General features: G+C 43.3%; 1 protein-coding gene across 5 annotated transcripts in view; it reads left to right on the top strand.

Moving 5' to 3' along the window:
* The window catches only part of DOCK10 (dedicator of cytokinesis 10), a 2208289-nt gene that overhangs the window by 1799577 nt on the left and 390750 nt on the right, over positions 1 to 17962 (top strand). For all 5 annotated transcript variants that reach the window (XM_069618176.1, XM_069618179.1, XM_069618177.1 and 2 more), the window contains one exon: positions 4713 to 4819. In XM_069618176.1, coding sequence (XP_069474277.1) covers positions 4713 to 4819 — 107 coding nt within the window. The remainder of the gene's footprint in view (positions 1 to 4712; positions 4820 to 17962) is intronic.

Below are 17962 nucleotides of genomic sequence, written 5' to 3'. Positions count from 1 at the left end.
CAACCCAGGCCCGTCGACATGAACCGCTGGAAGAATTGTTAAACACTATGACTCACAACCCTGACCACAGCCTAAGCAGACTACTTCACAAGAGCCATCAGGGAAGCATTCAACATGAGCACAGAGCACTGCACTCTTCCAAGCCATGAAGTACTACATCATCCCACTGCCAGAGGCTGCAATATTGCAATCCACTGACAAATCCAACTTCATCAACAGCTTCTTCACAGACAAGATAAAGCAACACAGTGACAGCTCCAAACACAACACATACTTCCCACCAAGTCCAGATGTCAAGATAGATTGAATTGTGGACAATTACTCAAGAAGACCTGATTACCAGTCTTGCCCACCAACCAACCAACAACAAAGACAACATTGTCCCCTTTTCCATTGCAAATATCATCAAAGGTAACTCACTTGCTTTCCAATGATATCCATGCATCCCTCTTACAAGGCACCTTCCCAGCTGCAGCTACAATGGTACAGATCATTTCTCTGTGGAATAAACCCACACTCGACCCAGATGGCCAGCCCAACTGTCCTCTCATCACACATCTACCCTACCTTTGCGATTTAGAAGACTGTTGCCTTCCTGTTGCACAAAAGGATCTCTCAGCATAATCACCTACAGGATTACAAATATGGTTTCCAACCATGATTCAGCACAGAGACTGCTACCATCTAAGTTATCAATTATGCTTTACACTTCCTGAACAAATCAAAACCCTGCTTATGCGCTCTATGCTACTATTCGCTCTATGCCTTTGATGCCATTTACTATGATGCTCTCCGCAACATCGTCGCCACACATCCAGATGGACCAAAACTGATTTGAGCGCCTTACAGTAACCTTTGGAGTTGCACAAGACTGTCCTTTTCAAACTCTACATAGAACCTATGGGTGAACTCCTCCCCAACACCGACATCAAGATACACCAATATGTAGATAACACACAGCTTTAACTAAAGATCAGTTGCATCAATGACATCGATTATCTCAAGTACTGTCAGTCCCTCGTCCAAGCCTGGAGGTCCAGTGCCTACCTGAAGAATACATTCTCCTAGGGCATCCCATCAAGCATTCCCAGTCCAGCATTGTCTGACTGACTGACATGAAGCTCAATAGATTCACACATAAGTCTCACCCAGTACAAAATCTCTTGGCTTTACCATCGACTGTGATCTTTCATACAAAACCGATATCACGATGAAGACCCAAGCAGCATTGTACCATCTTGGTCTTTGCCACAAAGTCAAGCCTTTCATCCCTGCCTTATCTTCAAAACAGTTTTCTAACTGCTGGTCATCTCCCACAAGAACAGTGGCAACAGCCTACTCGCCTGAGTCTTCAGATGCCACCGTGGTTCCTCTGAAAGTGGCCCATCATGCAGTGTGCCTCATTACAGGACTAAGAAAATAAAAACCATATCACCCCCCTCCTCAAGGTGCTGCACTAGCTATCCAAACAAACATACATAGGCACGGGTAGTATAGCTCAGTGGCAACACACTCGACTTGGAAGTGAGATGACACAGAGCAACACGGGTGAGAAGCCTGGGTCTGTGCTTCGAAACCTCTTCAGTTTTAAGCGCGTTATATATAACCAATTATAATTATACATTATGTTCAAGATTTCTGGCATCTCCTAGCAATGCACCACCAGACGCTACAACACCACCAGGCTAGTAACAAAGAACTGTAAGAGGTAAAAAAGAAATTGAAAACAGTCCTTTTCCTGACTTGCACCTGTCTCTGGAACAAGATACCAACACAGATAAGTGTGGCCACCATCATACTACACTTCAGGATGGACAGGAAGACCGTACCCTACAAGTACTATCTTGCCAATCACTGATCATTCCACTCAACCATGCTCTAATCTCTGGAGGATCCCACCTGCTCCCTCTCCCCAACCCAGCTCCTCTGCTACGCCTGCTCCCTACCTTTAATGCCTGGGTGTGTCCCTTTTGTACAGTACTCTGTTGATTTTCAGGTAGGTTTGCACTCTATACATCCCATGCATACATGCATACATACATGCATATGTATAGAAATACATACACAGGGTCCCAATGGAAGATAAAACAACATCAGGGATAGGGAAAACCCATGCCACTCTCTTCATGTCACTCCGCCCTCCCTCCTGTTACATCCATCTGTTCACAAAAAAAACATATACACATTCCTCCAGTACACCCCCATGCTAAGCAAAACAGTTCTGCATTGACTGAACATCCCAAGTGATAAGAGGTTTTAACAATAATGCCCCCTCTCTACTGATAAACTGATAAATAGTAACCACTCTCCCTTTACTATCCCCTTGAACAATCTCCCCCTTTGTGTTTAAGACTTCTATAACCTGTCCCACGTCACCTTTTCTAATTACAAATCATGAACACTGTTCTCATAAATAGTAGACTATGTCAGCCCCTTCTGTCATTGGATGGTACTGATCTTATGACCTCAAACTAGCAGCCTGGGCAGCATATACTTTCATGCCCATCTTGGCCAAGCTACACTTGACGGCCAGGATGCCCACTAATGTTGCGCCCTACATGTGCTGCACAACTTGCTAAAATATACAGGGGTGATGGCTTTCAGCTACCCCGGTTCTGATGATCAAAGATCTTCCGTTACACCTGGCCCAATACAATGGCCACTTACTTTTCCTTGTCTTCGTTTTTTTACTGTCACCTTTGTAATAAAATTACCCCAGTACTGTGTTAGATGCACTTGGCCCTGACCTGAATTTTTCAAGAGGTTGACCTGCTTAGGGACAATTAACCCTGTGTAATATTTCTATTTTCTTTAAAAACTGATTGCATTACCTGTAGTGAAAAATCATCACTTAGTATCTGCTGTTATTTGTTAATTTGTAAATAGAATGTTAGTGCAAAGTTTGGAAAAGGAAACAGTACAATGCTTCATTATGGGCATGGTGGTAACAGAAAAGACATATGGTATTTTAAATTGCTCCATTTTGCAGATGCCAGCTAATTATGTGTTGGGATAACGTGGCATAATTTGCTCATTGGGTACATAGAAAATATTGTATGCGGAATACTGCCTGTATGACTCTATGCATTACTTGTTACGTTCGGCATTAGTACATATTCCTTCTATTCCCAACTGCTGATTAGGTGGTGTTTTCAAAACAAATTATATTTAAAATATGACATGTTTTTACTGTAGCCATTTTACTCCTAACGAGGCCATTAGTGGCAATAAAGTAAGCATTAGCAAAACCAACAATTTTGGCTTTGCTAAAGGGTCTTCTTTATTCATGGTCGACGATTTCTGTTAGTGGTCAGCCATGATCATCTATGGAAGATGATATTTGACAATGCTTGGTGATGGTCAGTTGGCAATGAGTGATTGTGGTGGGCGATTAGTCAATTAAGGTTTGTGGCGGTTGACGATGACCAGAAGTGCAGCAATGCTTGGTGATGGTGAGCAGTATCTGTTATTGCCTGTCAATGCTTGGCAATGGTCGACTGTGCATGGTGATGATTGACTATGGTTGGCAATGGCGCCACCAGGGCGCATGCTCACAGCCTGACTAAAAGAGCTTTCAGCAATAGGAATAATCCCAAATGCTGAACCCTAAAGTGACTACTAACCAAGATTTAAGACAATATAACTAAGCAACACTACGGATCTATATGTGTCTCTGATATACAAACATTCATCTCCACAACTATGTAGCATCATGTTGGCTAAGAAATAGGCGGTGATTTAGTACCACCTAAATGAGCCAAAATAAAAAGGGTGTTCTAGTAAAAGTGGGACAGACAAAACGGTTTGTAGGTAACTTCCTTTCTTGATAGATAACCATGAAGGGTGTTCCCTATCTGTATGGATAAAGAACATATTACCGTGTTTAAGTAGTGCAATTTCAAGGGACACCTGTTCAGGGAGTAGGCCAGTGGGCAAGTTAAGGTCAAACTGCATCAAGCAAATGCATAATGTAAGAATTCTTGGTTTTAGGCTAAATATTGTTTCCGTTGGATTGTGTGAACGTGTTGGCTTAAAACAGTGGGTACAGCAGCCGCCAATCCGGAGTCTGTGCAAGTCTTTTGAGGTTGGTGGGAGACATGGAATTCTGCCCCTACATAATTCATGCTGGATGAGGCAGGTTGCAATGAGCATAAACCCTGAAAGATTGCCATGCAAAGAGGTACTAGTGAAAAAGGCAGCTGCCCCAACGACATATCCTACAAAGGGGAGAGGGAGGCAGCAACGATAAGGGCATTTAAGTGGGGGTGGGGGGGATTATAGAATGATCTTCTACCCTATTTAATCCCATGCTTTTAAAAGGAGGAGAAGTATTGGAAAGTGGAAGAGGCAATGTTAACGTCCTACGCGGGTGCATATCTATGTTTGCTAGCACATGTATGCTATTTACATCAATATTGACTGGTCAGCAAAATAAATCACCCCTCGGAGATCGCCTGAGGTGAACAAACACATTATTTAAAATGCTATTTGTAAGAGTGCCCATTCAAAGCATTGAAATGTACTCTGATGATTGACAAATCACAAATGTACTGCTATATTCCTAAGCAATGGCCCTCAACACGGGGATATTTCCCAACCTAAGAACCTCACCAGTTTTAGCAGCACCTAATTTAAAATGGTAATCATGATCTTGTAATAGGTGTTGCCTTCAATGTGACACGTGTCTGATTTATTCTTGAATATTCCTGCAGGTTTTTTTTCCATGGGATGGCCAGTCTTTCTAAGCATTACCCCGAACATTAAAGAAGAAGGCGCCATGAAAGAAGACTCTGGGATGCAAGATACTCCCTACAACGAGGTTAGAGCCACTGCACCTGCAACATGTGATACGGGGGATACGGTCTCCTAGAAAGTCATGATTTTTTGCTAGCCCCCAAATGAAGCAGCAGAGCGTGATTCATATTTTGAAATGTATGATTGAATACGAGAATGCCCACTTATGCTAGACTTCTCTAACTGCACATCATACGGTAATGTTTCCAAAGTCAACCAATCGGTGTGGTCTGGTAAAAGCATCAATTGTAATGAAATTCAGCTCAAGAATTATTCATGATCTAGTACGAAAGGGTAGTGCTTATATACATGTCTTCGTATTGCCAGCAGGAATATGGTTTATGGACTATTGAATGTGGCCTTTCTTCCTGTGATCAAATAGAACATGTCACATCAGCATACAGTGCTAACCCCTTTAACCGCAATGCCTTCACTCAGGGAGATTAGGGGCACATTTTGTGGTTCAGCAGCTTGACGTTTCCATTTTGTCACTAAACACATGAAGATCATGTCAATACACAGGCCCATATTCGTCTGATGGTAAACATAGTTTTAAGGGGAAGCACACCTTTTGGTGGTGTACCAGATGATAGGTGCATCTACAGAATAACAATTTGTTTCATTCGGTCTTGAAAGATTTGCAAATCAAAGAAACAAAATCATGCAGTTAGTGTTATAAGCATTTTTACATCACTTCTATGTGTGTGATCATGCATTAACTCTATCCAGTCACTGGGTTTACAAAAGTATAAATGTGAAGTTATCCTATCAAAGACCCATTTTGCCAGAAAAGGAAAATCCAGCACCAACTCGCTCTCTCTCCCTATTGGGAATGCTGTAGTTTTAGCAATACTATTTTAAAACATTGCATTTTCAAAACATATTCACGAAATTTCAATTTGTTAACATTAGAACAGAGACACACGGCTGTAGATCGAGGTTTAAGAAATGGGGAAAGGTGACAGAAGCTGCATGTATCGGACATTCCTCATACAGGCTAAGTTGGCGAAAGCAAGGGGGAGACCTGGGAGTAGGACATCAGCAGACCATTTAGATCAATGTTATCCGGTTGACAGAATATCGATCCATGTCAGGAAAATCATCCCTCTGCATGTCCTTATTTTCTTTGGCAAAAAGGTAGAGAGATAATTTCACCAAATGACCTGGGGTAGCAGAAGTGAAATTCAACACCCAATGGCATCACAGGAAGTAATGTCACAGGATCTTTCATGACAAACCAGAAGTGACATTGCAGATGTAAAAATAGTGTGAATAAGCTTACCATTAATACAATGATAAGTTGATCCTAAGTCTTACAAACGAGTATTTTAGCTTCCGTTGTAGCCCATGGTTCAAATAGGGCCTGGCTAGACAGTGCTACACATTTTTTGGGGAAAATTAGAAATAAAGATGTGGACACCAGGGTGGACAAATACAATGTTTTATTTTGTGTAGTGCTTCTATAGTGTTTATGTTTACTGGTACCTACCTGGACTGATCCGTCCAGCCCACCAATGGGCTGGATGAGATGTTGCAGAAGTGAACAAAATAACTCTCCTGCCCAAAAATGTACTGCTTAGTGGGGAAGATCCAAAAAAGAAAAAGAAAACGTTAAAGGGAGTAAAAAAAACGAACCTGCAAGGAGAATGAGTGAGGAAGAGCTCCCTTGGCGTAGAGACAATGTGTGTGGTCAGGTCGTGTGGGGGGGCAACCCGGTGTCTGTACCATGGGCCCGGGATTGGTGCCTGTAGCAACCCTTGCAGTGAGGGCCATGGCAGCTGTCAACCCACTTGGGGCCAGATAGGAGAGGCCTCATCATCATTAACCACCCTCAGGGCTGAGTGGATGGGTGACCGGTGGACAGAAGAAGAATGAGCCGCTCGACCCAGGCCGGTGGCACATGCTGCCCAAATGGTGCAACAGGGAATTGCAACATGACAGCTCGCCTCATGGCCAGTGAGGTGGGACCAGCAGAGAAGTCCTCCCAGGCTGCATATACCTCGCAGCTCAGGAGTTGAAGGTGCAGCAAATTCTAAGCAGTAAGGAAAAGTCCTGGGCTGCTCCGTTGGGCAGCCCGGTTGGAGAGAGAGGCCGGGGCAATTCTGGGGCTGCTCCATCGGACAGCCGGGATGAAGAAAAAGCATGAAGAAAAAATGGGTTGAGGCATGATGATGATTGTGGGTGGCCCCCCATGGGCATGGGGGCCTCCCAAGAAGATTAAAATAACTGGGTGTGGTTATGATCATGGTGGTCCATCACCCAGCCGCACGGGCCACCTGAAGATAATGTGTGTGCATGCTGTGACATCAGGTAGCTCTATGTGGTGGACGGGGCCACCAAGAAGATCAAACTGAGGCAGCAGGTGCAGACACCAATCACCGGCACGCCGGCCAGAGCTCCAGAAGATCTGCTATCTGCCCCCTGAATCCCTCAGATGCGATGCAGAGGGGGCAGGGTGGCAAGTCAGGGACCAATGCTGTTTGCATTGGTGATGAATTCTGGCTTTCCTATAGCAATGGAGACACTGCTCAAAGAAAAAAACGGCATCAGGGCAAGACAGTGATTGTGGGAAGTCCCCCAGGGCACTGATCACTCACAGAGATTTAAAGGGCTTTGGCATTCTGGCAGTGGCCATGGGTGTCCTCCCAGGTCATTGGGCCACCCTGATAAGAACTGGCTGGTGGTGGGGCTGTGCTCATGTTGGGTCTCCCCTCAGGCACAGAGAAAAGCCCTAATTTCGTCCGGTGCAGACATCAACCACCAGGTCAGCACCATAAAGGTACTGCAAAGGTGTGGTTGACTGCAGAAGTCACCTCTGTTTAAAACAATATCTCTTACATGTGTTATATCTTATTGTTGTTTTTGGTGTGATTTATGGTGCATATGTACGTGTATATTTTTATTTATGTGGGTTTATTATTATTTATTCGACATTTATATGGTGGCTATACATCAGAAAGTGTTTCCAGGCACCACACAACAAAAGTGGATGGGGTACAGGGGAGGATAAAACAAAAATGAAACTGTCCTACTATACCTTGTGAAATTCAGAACATACAAGTGCAGTAATTAAAGGGCTTGGGGGGAGAGGAGCCCCATGTTTGAGGCAGGGTAAGTGCTAGAGGAGCCCATCGTGGGCAGTGCGCATGGAGGCAGGGGTATGGTTAAAAGTGTGAGGAGCAGGAGTGGACCAGGCTAAGTTGGCTAGTCAGGAGAGGTGCCCGGAGACAAGTGCTAGTGGTGGGGTACTATGTAAGACTGGTGGGGGAGTGGCCTGGCCCCAGTGGGACCAAGAAGGGACCAGGCAGCCAGTCATTGCAACATGGGGACATTACCAGGGGGGGGGGAGAGGAAAGAAGGAGGAGAAGAGGAAAGTCTTGAGGAAGTTTCCGGAACTTTAGGAAATCCGGCTCAGGTCTGAGAGGGGGAGGGAGGCCTTTCCAGACAGAGGGAGGCTCCTGCAGAGGAGAGAGATCTACCCCCCACTCTCTGATTGGAGAATGGTTGGACCTGCAGAGAGTTAGAGCTAGAGGATCGAAGGACTTTAGCAGGGAGGTATTTAGGGAGGGATATTTGGATGTAGCGTGGTTCCAGGCCTCAGAAAGCCTTGTGGATAATGCAGAGGGTCTTGAATTTGATCTTTGCAGCCACCAGGAGCCAGTGGAGAGATGTTAGGGCTGGAGATGTGCAGCCCCTGGGCTTGAGGTCAAGGATAAGTCTTGCAGTCCTATTCTGGATTATTTGGAGAGGGCAGAGGGAAGGCAGATTGTGGAAGAGGCTGTTGCAATAGTCCAGCCTGGAGAAAACCAGAACTCTTGAGACATTGAGTTTCTGGGGGCAAGCAGGAAAAGGGGAAATGCCTCTGAGAAGGTAGAGATGAAAGTGGGCCTTCTTGACAAGGTCCATGATGTCAGTTGCGAAGGAGAGAGAGGAATCAAAGATGACTCCCAGATTTTTTGCCTCACAAGAGGATGAAGGGAGAGGTCTGAAGGAGGGCAGCAAAGGGGCAGAAGTTCCAATGAGAAGTATCCCAGTTTTACTAGCATTAAGACAAAGATAATTAGCAGCGCAACATGCGTGAATAGCAGTCAGGCAACCAGGAATGAGAGAACAAGGAAATGAGGTAGAGGATGGCAGCTTAAAGGAAGGCTGTGTGTCATCAGTATGACACTGGAAATGAGGGGAGAAGGTTGGAGATTAAGTGGGCAAGAGGCGCACAGTAAATGTTGAAAAGCCACGGCGAGAGGATAGAGCCCTGTGGAATGCTGCAGGTAGAGAGTGTGGTAGAGGAGAGAAAAGGGCCCATTTGAACCTGGGAGGGCCTATTCAAGGAGGATGAGAACAAAGGGAGAGCAGGAGTTGAGATTAGAGAGCTAGTTGTCACGGCTGTTCAGGAGAGCAGTTTTCATGCCTCTGGATGTGCTGAAGGTGGTCATGGAGGCAACCAACAGATTCAGTATAGTGGGTAAGTTCCTCTCCAAACGTTTGCCCAAGAAGGGACTATTGGAAATCGGGCGATATTTAGCCAGGCAGGAAGGGTCCGCAGATTACTTTTTTAAGAGAGGGTGCACAAGGGAGTGCTTGAGAGTTTGTGGGAATGAGCCAGTGGCAACAGGGTTGTTGCAGAACTGAGCCAAAGAGGGAGGGAGGGTGGCAATATTGTCCTTGATTGTTCTAGAGGAACAGGGAAGCACTTGTCTGGATGAGACTTTAATAGAGCAAGCCGTCTTGGTAACCTCATCTGGTGCAATGGGTGAAAAGGTGGAGAGATGTTGGGCAGGGGGTAGAGGGGGTGAAGAGGAGATTGAGGACAGGCTGACCTGAGTTTTGGTTTAGAAGTGGTACGCCAAGACCATGCAGAGGGCCTGGGAAGGAAGAAGTAGAGAATGCAGTATGATTAGCAAGTTCCTTGCAGATTTTGAAAAGTTCAGCCGTGTTGTTGGTGGCCTCCAAGATGTAGTCTTGGATATGGGCCCACTTCTTGGACCGGATGGAGAGTCTGTAATGCCTTTGGAGCAGGTAGCAGAGCCAGTTTGTCCGAGGGTGTGCGAGAGGCCAGCTATTTACGTTCAGCAACTCTACACTTGCTTTTAAGCAAGGCTACATTTGAATTGTACCAACTGTTGCATTTGGAGGCAGGCTTCATGCGGATCCTCATGGCAAGTCAAGGATGTCAAGGGTGCTGGAGATGGAAAGGTGAAGGGTAGCAAGGACTGAGTCTGAATGAGAGTCTAGAGCAGGAATAGGGGGCGGGATAAAAGAGGTGGCAAAGGCAGCTACTGAAACTCACTTCATAGGTTGGATGACGGAGGAGGAGGCTGGCAGTGCAGGCAGAGGCTTAGCCACGGAGCCAAGGAGGTCCAGGTGCGAAGAGAGGAGAGAATGATCAGACCAAGACAGGGGTGTGCAGAAAGCATTAGAGATAGAGAGGTCAGTTGAGATGAGTGCATCCAGGGTGTGCCCAGCTGTGTGGGTTGGGCCAGAGGGAAGAATGGTGAGGGAAAAAGAGTCTCAGTGGTTGCAGAAGAGTAGGGTGGCTGTTTCAGGAGAGTCAAGATGAATATGGAAGTCACCAAGGAGGAGAAGCTTAGAGGTAGAAGTAAGGAGAGAAGAACTGAGGACGGGCCCACTCCGATATGAAGAGTGGGGCCAGCCCAGGGATCTGTAGATGGTAGCAAAAGTGATTGAGAGGGTAGGTGAGATACAACGCTTGAAAACAAGATATTCAAAGGAGGAGTAGGATTGAATGGGTATGCTAGAGGCAGGGACCTAAGCAGGGATGACAAGTGCTACTCCTCCTGAAGACTGGTTAGACCTGGGCTTACCGAGGATCTTGTAGCCCTCAGGGAGGAGAGTGTTGAAATTAGTGAGAGAGCTGGCATTGAGGTCAAAGTCTTCAAGGAGGTGACGGATGTCAGAGGAGTGTTTGTGTCACGCCTCTTGGGAGACGTTGGTCTTTGTGGCATCGTTGGTCCCATGGACGACGAATTTCGGCCATTTTTCCTTCCTAGATGGCCGCCGCAACGGACGGTGTGGGTCTAGACAATGCACAACCCAGCACCAAGGAAGCTCCACCCTCCTACTCGAGATTCAGTTTATCTGTCCCGGCTGATAACGCACGGATGAATTGCTACTCTTCACAGACAACGCTACGTAAATTCGTATCTAGGAATACCTTTCCAATACGTCTTTCCTGCATCCAAAACCTCATAGCATCTAAATCTGTCCCTCGTTCTTTCCAGCTTTCAGACTCTGCATTTCTACTCAACTCCTCTCCGACCACAGAGACTCCAGCCCCCTCTCGCACACACCTAATCATCGGCTCTGTCAAGGAATCCGGTGAGCAGACGGTTAGGGTTCATCGGTACGAAGGACAGACGTAAACAGACACCCCCTGATTCAAACAGCAACCCTTAGTTGACACATTTCTTTCCCCTATTCAATATCTAGGGATCCCGAGTTCGGTCTACAGACCTGCTCGTTCAACACCTGCTATTGCTGTTGTACACCCAAGCTCCTCTCCCACAACTTGCCAGGTAAAGACCCCTTAATTTTACACTTCTTGCTCACTCTATACTCTGTACTGTGCTAACGAATTTCCGTACTCCATCAGGTGATTACCCGAAGTCTCCTCTTCCAGCGTGATACACCCCCTAATCCTTTTTAAGGGTAACTTGAGAAATACTTACCTTAAATTTCTATCACTCACTTACCCTCATATACTATTTCAGATTTCTTGATGTTTATGGTCAGACATTTATTCTGTGTGTTTTTCCCCAAGAGCGTTTAATAACAATTGCATACCCCGCAGAGTTTTTGAAATTAGAACTAGGTTGCCTGCATATAGCAGCCATTGGATAGGCTTCTTTCCTAGTTCTGGGGAATCTGTATTTATTTGTTTAAAGGTGTTACCTATATCAAAGATATAGAAATTAAACAAAGCAGATGCAAAGGTACATCCTTGTTTCAAACCCTTAGTAATATTACTGGGGTTAGTAAGGACTCCATCCGTGGTTATTCAAATCTGTACATTAGTTCCCATATGGAGTTGGTAGATATAGTTTATTAAACATTCAGGGCACTGTGTTTCAATTAGTTTCTTTATTAGCATTTTTCTTGGTATAGGATCAAATGCCATTTTGAAGTCTATGTAAGACAGAGATAGCATTTGATTATTTTCTTCAGCATTTGCTTTCAGGATGTTGATAACTAATACATTGATATTTGTCCCAATTCCACGTACAAAACCGATTTGTAAGGGGTCGCTTAATTTATAAGTCCTGTGAAAATGTTTCCTGGCGTGTCTAGCAGAGCAATGGGCCTATATGCTGCTGGATCTGATCTGTCTCCTTTCTTAAAGATTGGAATAATTATTGCTATTCTCCAGGAGGGAGGAATGGTTCCCTTCTGCAGAATTATTTTAAAGATCATAGTCTGGATATCAGCCGATTGTTCCGGGTTAGATTTCAGGGTCCTGTTGGAAAGACCGTCCGGGCCCGGGGCACAGGAAGAGCTCAAATTGCAGATAGATTATTATTTATTATTATATTACTATTATATCTGCTGGGTCGATGGTAAAGGTATGTTCCATAAAGGTATGTTTGAAATTAGACATGCAATTTGGTAATGCAGTCTTATATGTATTTTCATAATATTTGACCCATCTCGATTCAGAAACTGCATTCACTTGAACTGTTGTTTGTTTTTTATTTGAGGCTATATTCAGTAATTGCCAAAATGCAGTTGAGGATTTGGAAATTATTCATCTCAGCATTAGTTCTCGATCTTGTTGGAGAATCAGATATCTCCGATTTCTTGTCCAATTTCTATAATCACATTTTAAATGCTTAATTTGTGAGTAGTTAGTTTCTGAAGGGAATTTCAGTGATTTCCTTATTTCTTTTCTTAATATATTCTTTCTCATTTTAATGTGATCATCAAAAGCATGAATATGTATAACTATAGTTCCACCATTGTTCAACTTACATGCCTTGTATAGTTGCATGGATGAGATGTAAATATCTGGATCAATATTTCCTTCATTTCATATATGTTTTTTTCTAAATCTAAATGAAGAGATTTTAATTTCTCTGGTGACCACTTAATCCTATTTCCTTGATTAGTTACCGTGATCATACCTGGATGTTTCATTTTTTCATTCAGTTTTTTTGACATAGTTGTAGACCATTCAAGACAAAGTTGTTTGTGATCATTTGTTCGTTATGTTTTATTTCTAGTCTATGACATAATGTCATAAATGTAGTATCACAATAGATAAAGTCTATTGTGGCTTCTTGCGTTCCTCTTTGCCATCTTTTTATATGAATTGTTGCTTTTGTGAATATTGGATCATTTTTATTTACATTTCTCTATGCATTTCTATGAAATTGTATGACATTTTGTATTTGTCCAGTTTATGATGAATTGGTCCCTTTGCTTTGTATTAGAAATAATGTGTATTTGCAAAAAAATCGATCTGTACTAATTCTTTGGCATTGAAATATTGGGGTGGGGTTGTGTTCCTCTATGAATTCTGTGATATTATTCCAATAATTAAACTTTGAATTATTAAATTATAGTCAATTCATTCCAGAGATATAATTGTTCTACATATGGTTGGTTTAAAGCATTTATTCTGCCGGTTAAGGGTAACCTGCTGTTCAGCAATTCTGTTTGATTATTGACATAGTCTGATTGTAGGCCTCTCTTTCTACTCCTTCACCCACTGGCTAAGATCATCAACTTTGCCATTTGGTCCTCATTCTGCTGGGAGCTTCCATCACCAATTAAAAAAAAAAAGTCTAGCTGCACATGAATGCTGCCTCTTTAAGCTCCCCCTGCATGTCTCCAAATCCATTAATGGCTTGGAACCCCCTGCTTGTCTGCCTTGATTTCTCATCACTTTCCCACAAGCACTCTATGATCTACATCTAGCCTTAATCTATGCAGCCCTCACACCCCTTGCCCTGCCTCACACTGCCAAGCATTTTGTCTGCTTGTCCCACACCAGTGAAGTTGCCTACCATCAGACATAAACTCATCCCCACAAGACCAGCCTTCAAAATGACCTTAGAAAATCACATTTTCTTCCTGGAAGGTGCCACCCTCACCAATGTGCCCTTTCCCTGACACCCCATCCTCTCCCATCACCCCAATGTACTCTTTGCTGAACTATCTATAGAATATCTACTGTTTAAATTGTACATACTCCATTTTTGTTCCCTCCCTCATATCTTTACAGCATTACCTGTAATGTCTCTCCTGTATGTACCATCACCTACTACAACAACTTTTTCTTTTCAGCCAAACCTCACCTTATATCATTTCAAGGCAATGTCCCAGGGACTGCCCTTTTCCCATATGTCCTCTTTGCAGAGTGTTATTCAAAAGTCTTTATTATCTTCAATAAATACAAATTTGAACATGGTAAATACAAAATATCATGAATCCATCCATTTGCATATTAAGGTGTAGCCCCTCCTTTCTGGCCCAGCCAGGGATCAGGGGTGCAATCTACACTTCCCTCACCCCAGGCCAGGAACAGACCCATGGAACCAACCACCCCTAGCAACCTCCAGGCCAACTGGATAGGGAGGGCTGTTGCAACTGCAAAATAAAATCACGATTAAACAGGAGATGGGCTATGCTCTGAGTCTGTTCCTTCTCCTTCTTACTCCTTCATGAGACATAGACACCAAGGTGGATTTTTAAGGGATTCCACTGAGACCCCTTTATTTATAAAAACACAAACTTTTCAAATGAACCATTCCTACCCTTAATCACTCTATAGTTTCTCCTGGTGTGTCTGTTTTTTTTAAAGGGATCTGACCTGCCAGCCTGCCCGTCCTTATATGGGTCACAGAGACAGACCCATGACCTACACCTGGCAACACCCACTAGAGAAGGAGGCAAGAGGATGTTCTCAGTGGATGGTCCCCCCCTCTAGGTGGCCTCGTTAAGGACACTGGTCCACTCACCTCCCTCATGCCAGGGTACACATGTCCTTTTCCTGTTTCTGATTTCACTCCCCCCCCTTCTGAGCCACTATCCCCTATATGTACCTTTCTTCCACTTAACTATTAGCATGTCTATATACACATAACTATAACTTAAGTGTGGGCTGTTTGCTGATTCTTGTGTATAGTCAAATCTGGGCATTTTAAAATCTTCTTTATTACCCATATTGTACCCTTGTTTCAAATTATGTTGCCTTAACCCTCATGCAGGCTTTGCTCTGCCCTCGCCCAACTCTTGTTACCCTTCTACCTGTAAACTTCATATCTAGTCGTGCTTTACATCTACTGCCCTGTTGAAATGTTGATATTTCCCAGCATATTTAAATCTCAGATCTAGTTGTGTTTTTAATCTGCTGCCATTGTTTAAACTCTGCTCAAAGGACCTTATTCATCTGTGCCAGTCTTGCTGCTAGGCCACCTGGTGAGTTTTTTCATGAACAGTGCAGTTCCTTACCTTCTCCCCCTGTGTTTACTTCTTCCCCTCCCACCTATGGTGCTCTCCATCTCCCCTATCTACTCTAACAGCTATTCTATTACCTCTCCTACCTCTCTTTTTAAGCCTGTAAGGAAAAAGAGTATCCTGGTATCCTGGTCTCTAACCCAGGCCTCCCCATTGCGGACACCTATGTTAATGCCACTTCCAGGCAGATTATCACTGGCGTTCTCTTTGTCGTTCACTCTCAAGACCTATGGACTAACCTTATGTTTTCTGTCCACTCGCCTTTCACTTTCTCTCACATTCCCATCCTCCAGGTGCATCATAAATGTCTATCAGAATAGAACTATCATGGCCCGGGGTTCTCAATCTAATCTCATCCTTCTTGACAGGTGTCTTCCGTCTCTCATTAACTTCCTTCCTTCTCCTACCATTCCTCTGTCTTCCACAACTTTGGCTTCTTTGCCCCCTCCGAGGGGTGTACCTCGCCCCTGTTCCCTGCCTTGGAAGACCTTTAAATGGGGTACCCAGCTTCACCTAGCTACCCTCAACTCCCCATCTGCTGTCAAACTGTAATAATTGCGGATTCAGAACAAGTTAGTTATCTGACAGGCCGACAGGCCATCTCAATGACTCATCAAAACTCCTCTTCCTCTCCTATCTCTATCTTTCTCTCCCTCTCTCTGGATCGGATATCTTCCAACAGGGGGATGAGTATGAAAGCCTCCCTAAACTCTTTTCCTACCTCTAGAAGACTAGAGGAGAGAAGAAGTCTCAGGGAAACCCTCTAGGGAAAAAAACCCTGTGTCAGCGACTGCAGGATCGATGTCGTCTGTGCAGCAAAGATTCAGGTGAAGACTGGTGGAAAGCGGTCTTGACGGAGAAAGAAGACTCCATTTCCAAATTACATGTCTAATTTCAAACATACCTTGATGGAACATACCTTTGCCATCAACCCAGCAGATATAATTATATTATAATAATAAATAATAATCTATCTGCAATGTGAGCTCTTCCAGTGCCCCGGGCCCGGACGGTCTTTCCAACAGGACCCTGAAATCTAACCCGGTACAATGGGCTGATATCCTGACTGTGATCTTTAAAATAATTCTGCAGAAGGGAACCATTCCTCCCTCCTGGAGAATAGCAATAATTATTCCAATCTTTAAGAAAGGAGACAGATCAGATCCAGCAGCATATAGGCCCATTGCTCTGCTAGACACGCCAGGAAACATTTTCACAGGACTTATAAATTAAGCGACCCCTTCCAAATTGGTTTTGTACGTGGAATTGGGACAAATATCAATGTATTAGTTATCAACATCCTGAAAGCAAATGCTGAAGAAAATAATCAAATGCTATCTATGTCTTACATAGACTTCAAAATGGCATTTGATCCTATACCAAGAAAAATGCTAATAAAGAAACTAATTGAAACACAGTGCCCTGAATTTTTAATAAACTATATCTACCAACTCCATATGGGAACTAATGTACAGATTTGAATAACCACGGATGGAGTCCTCACTAACCCCATTAATATTACTAAGGGTTTGAAACAAGGATGTACCTTTGCATCTGCTTTGTTTAATTTCTATATCTTTGATATAGGTAACACCTTTAAACAAATAAAGACAGATTCTCCAGAACTAAGAAAGAAGCCTATCCAATGACTGCTATATGCAGGCAACCTAGTTCTAATTTCAAAAACTCTGCGGGGTATGCAATTGTTATTAAACGCTCTTGGGGAAAAACACACAGAATAAATGTCTGACCATAAACATCAAGAAATCTGAAATAGTACAGCATGGGCGACCCAAAAAATGACAGAGGCTGGGAACTTGCCATCTGCAAAAACAGATACTCCCAATAACCAATGAATATGTATATTTGGGACTAAATATTAACAATCATTATAAAGATGAAACATATGAAGAAAAGTTGAGAGGTAAAACTACTACTGCAATTTCGCAAAATTTCAAAAATTATAAATGCAAAATATGGGAAATTTTCCATCGTTCTAGTCATGACTTACTATAAACAAAAGGTTATATCTATAATCCTATATTGTTCTGAAACTAAACCAGGGAAATCTGATTTTTACTGGCAAAAAATAGAAGCACGATATCGGAGAGCAGTTCTGCAGTTGCCAAGATGAGAGCCAATGCCAATATTGCGTTACGAATTAGGTCTCCTCTCACTGTCCGCAGTGTACAAATGGAGAAAATATGCACTGTATAGCAAATGTATAACAGCAAAACATACAGATAACGTACTTCCTTTCTTGGCAAATTATATGATTACCTCTTCTCAAAAATTCATTAGACTATGGAGAAAATCTGTAGAATTGATCCTTCAAGAAGCTGGTACAATGGTCGAGCTTCTAACAGCCAATCCAGACAAAACAAAATGAAGATATGGCAAGCCGACTGGCTAAGAACCAGAGAACAATGCATTCTATATAAAGATTTTGATTCAAATCCATTCAATATAAGGAAATATGGAGAACTTCCATCATACTTGGCAAAATCCCCTAATCTAACCTATAGAAAAGACATCATGAGATTTCGATTAAATCTATGGAATACAAATTAATTGAAAGCGAGACGAAAAATCATTACAGATGAAGAGAATGTCTGCCGATTCTGTAAACAACCGAACAAATCAATGAAACATCTAATGACAGAATGTGAATGGATGGATTGAAACAATTCAG

Source organism: Ambystoma mexicanum, chromosome 10, assembly GCF_040938575.1.
Source record: "Ambystoma mexicanum isolate Mex_15411 chromosome 10, UKY_AmexF1_1, whole genome shotgun sequence".
Taxonomy (NCBI): Eukaryota; Metazoa; Chordata; class Amphibia; order Caudata; family Ambystomatidae; genus Ambystoma; species Ambystoma mexicanum.
Note: the sequence above shows the minus strand (reverse complement) of the source record. Positions and strands in the feature narration are given on the sequence as shown.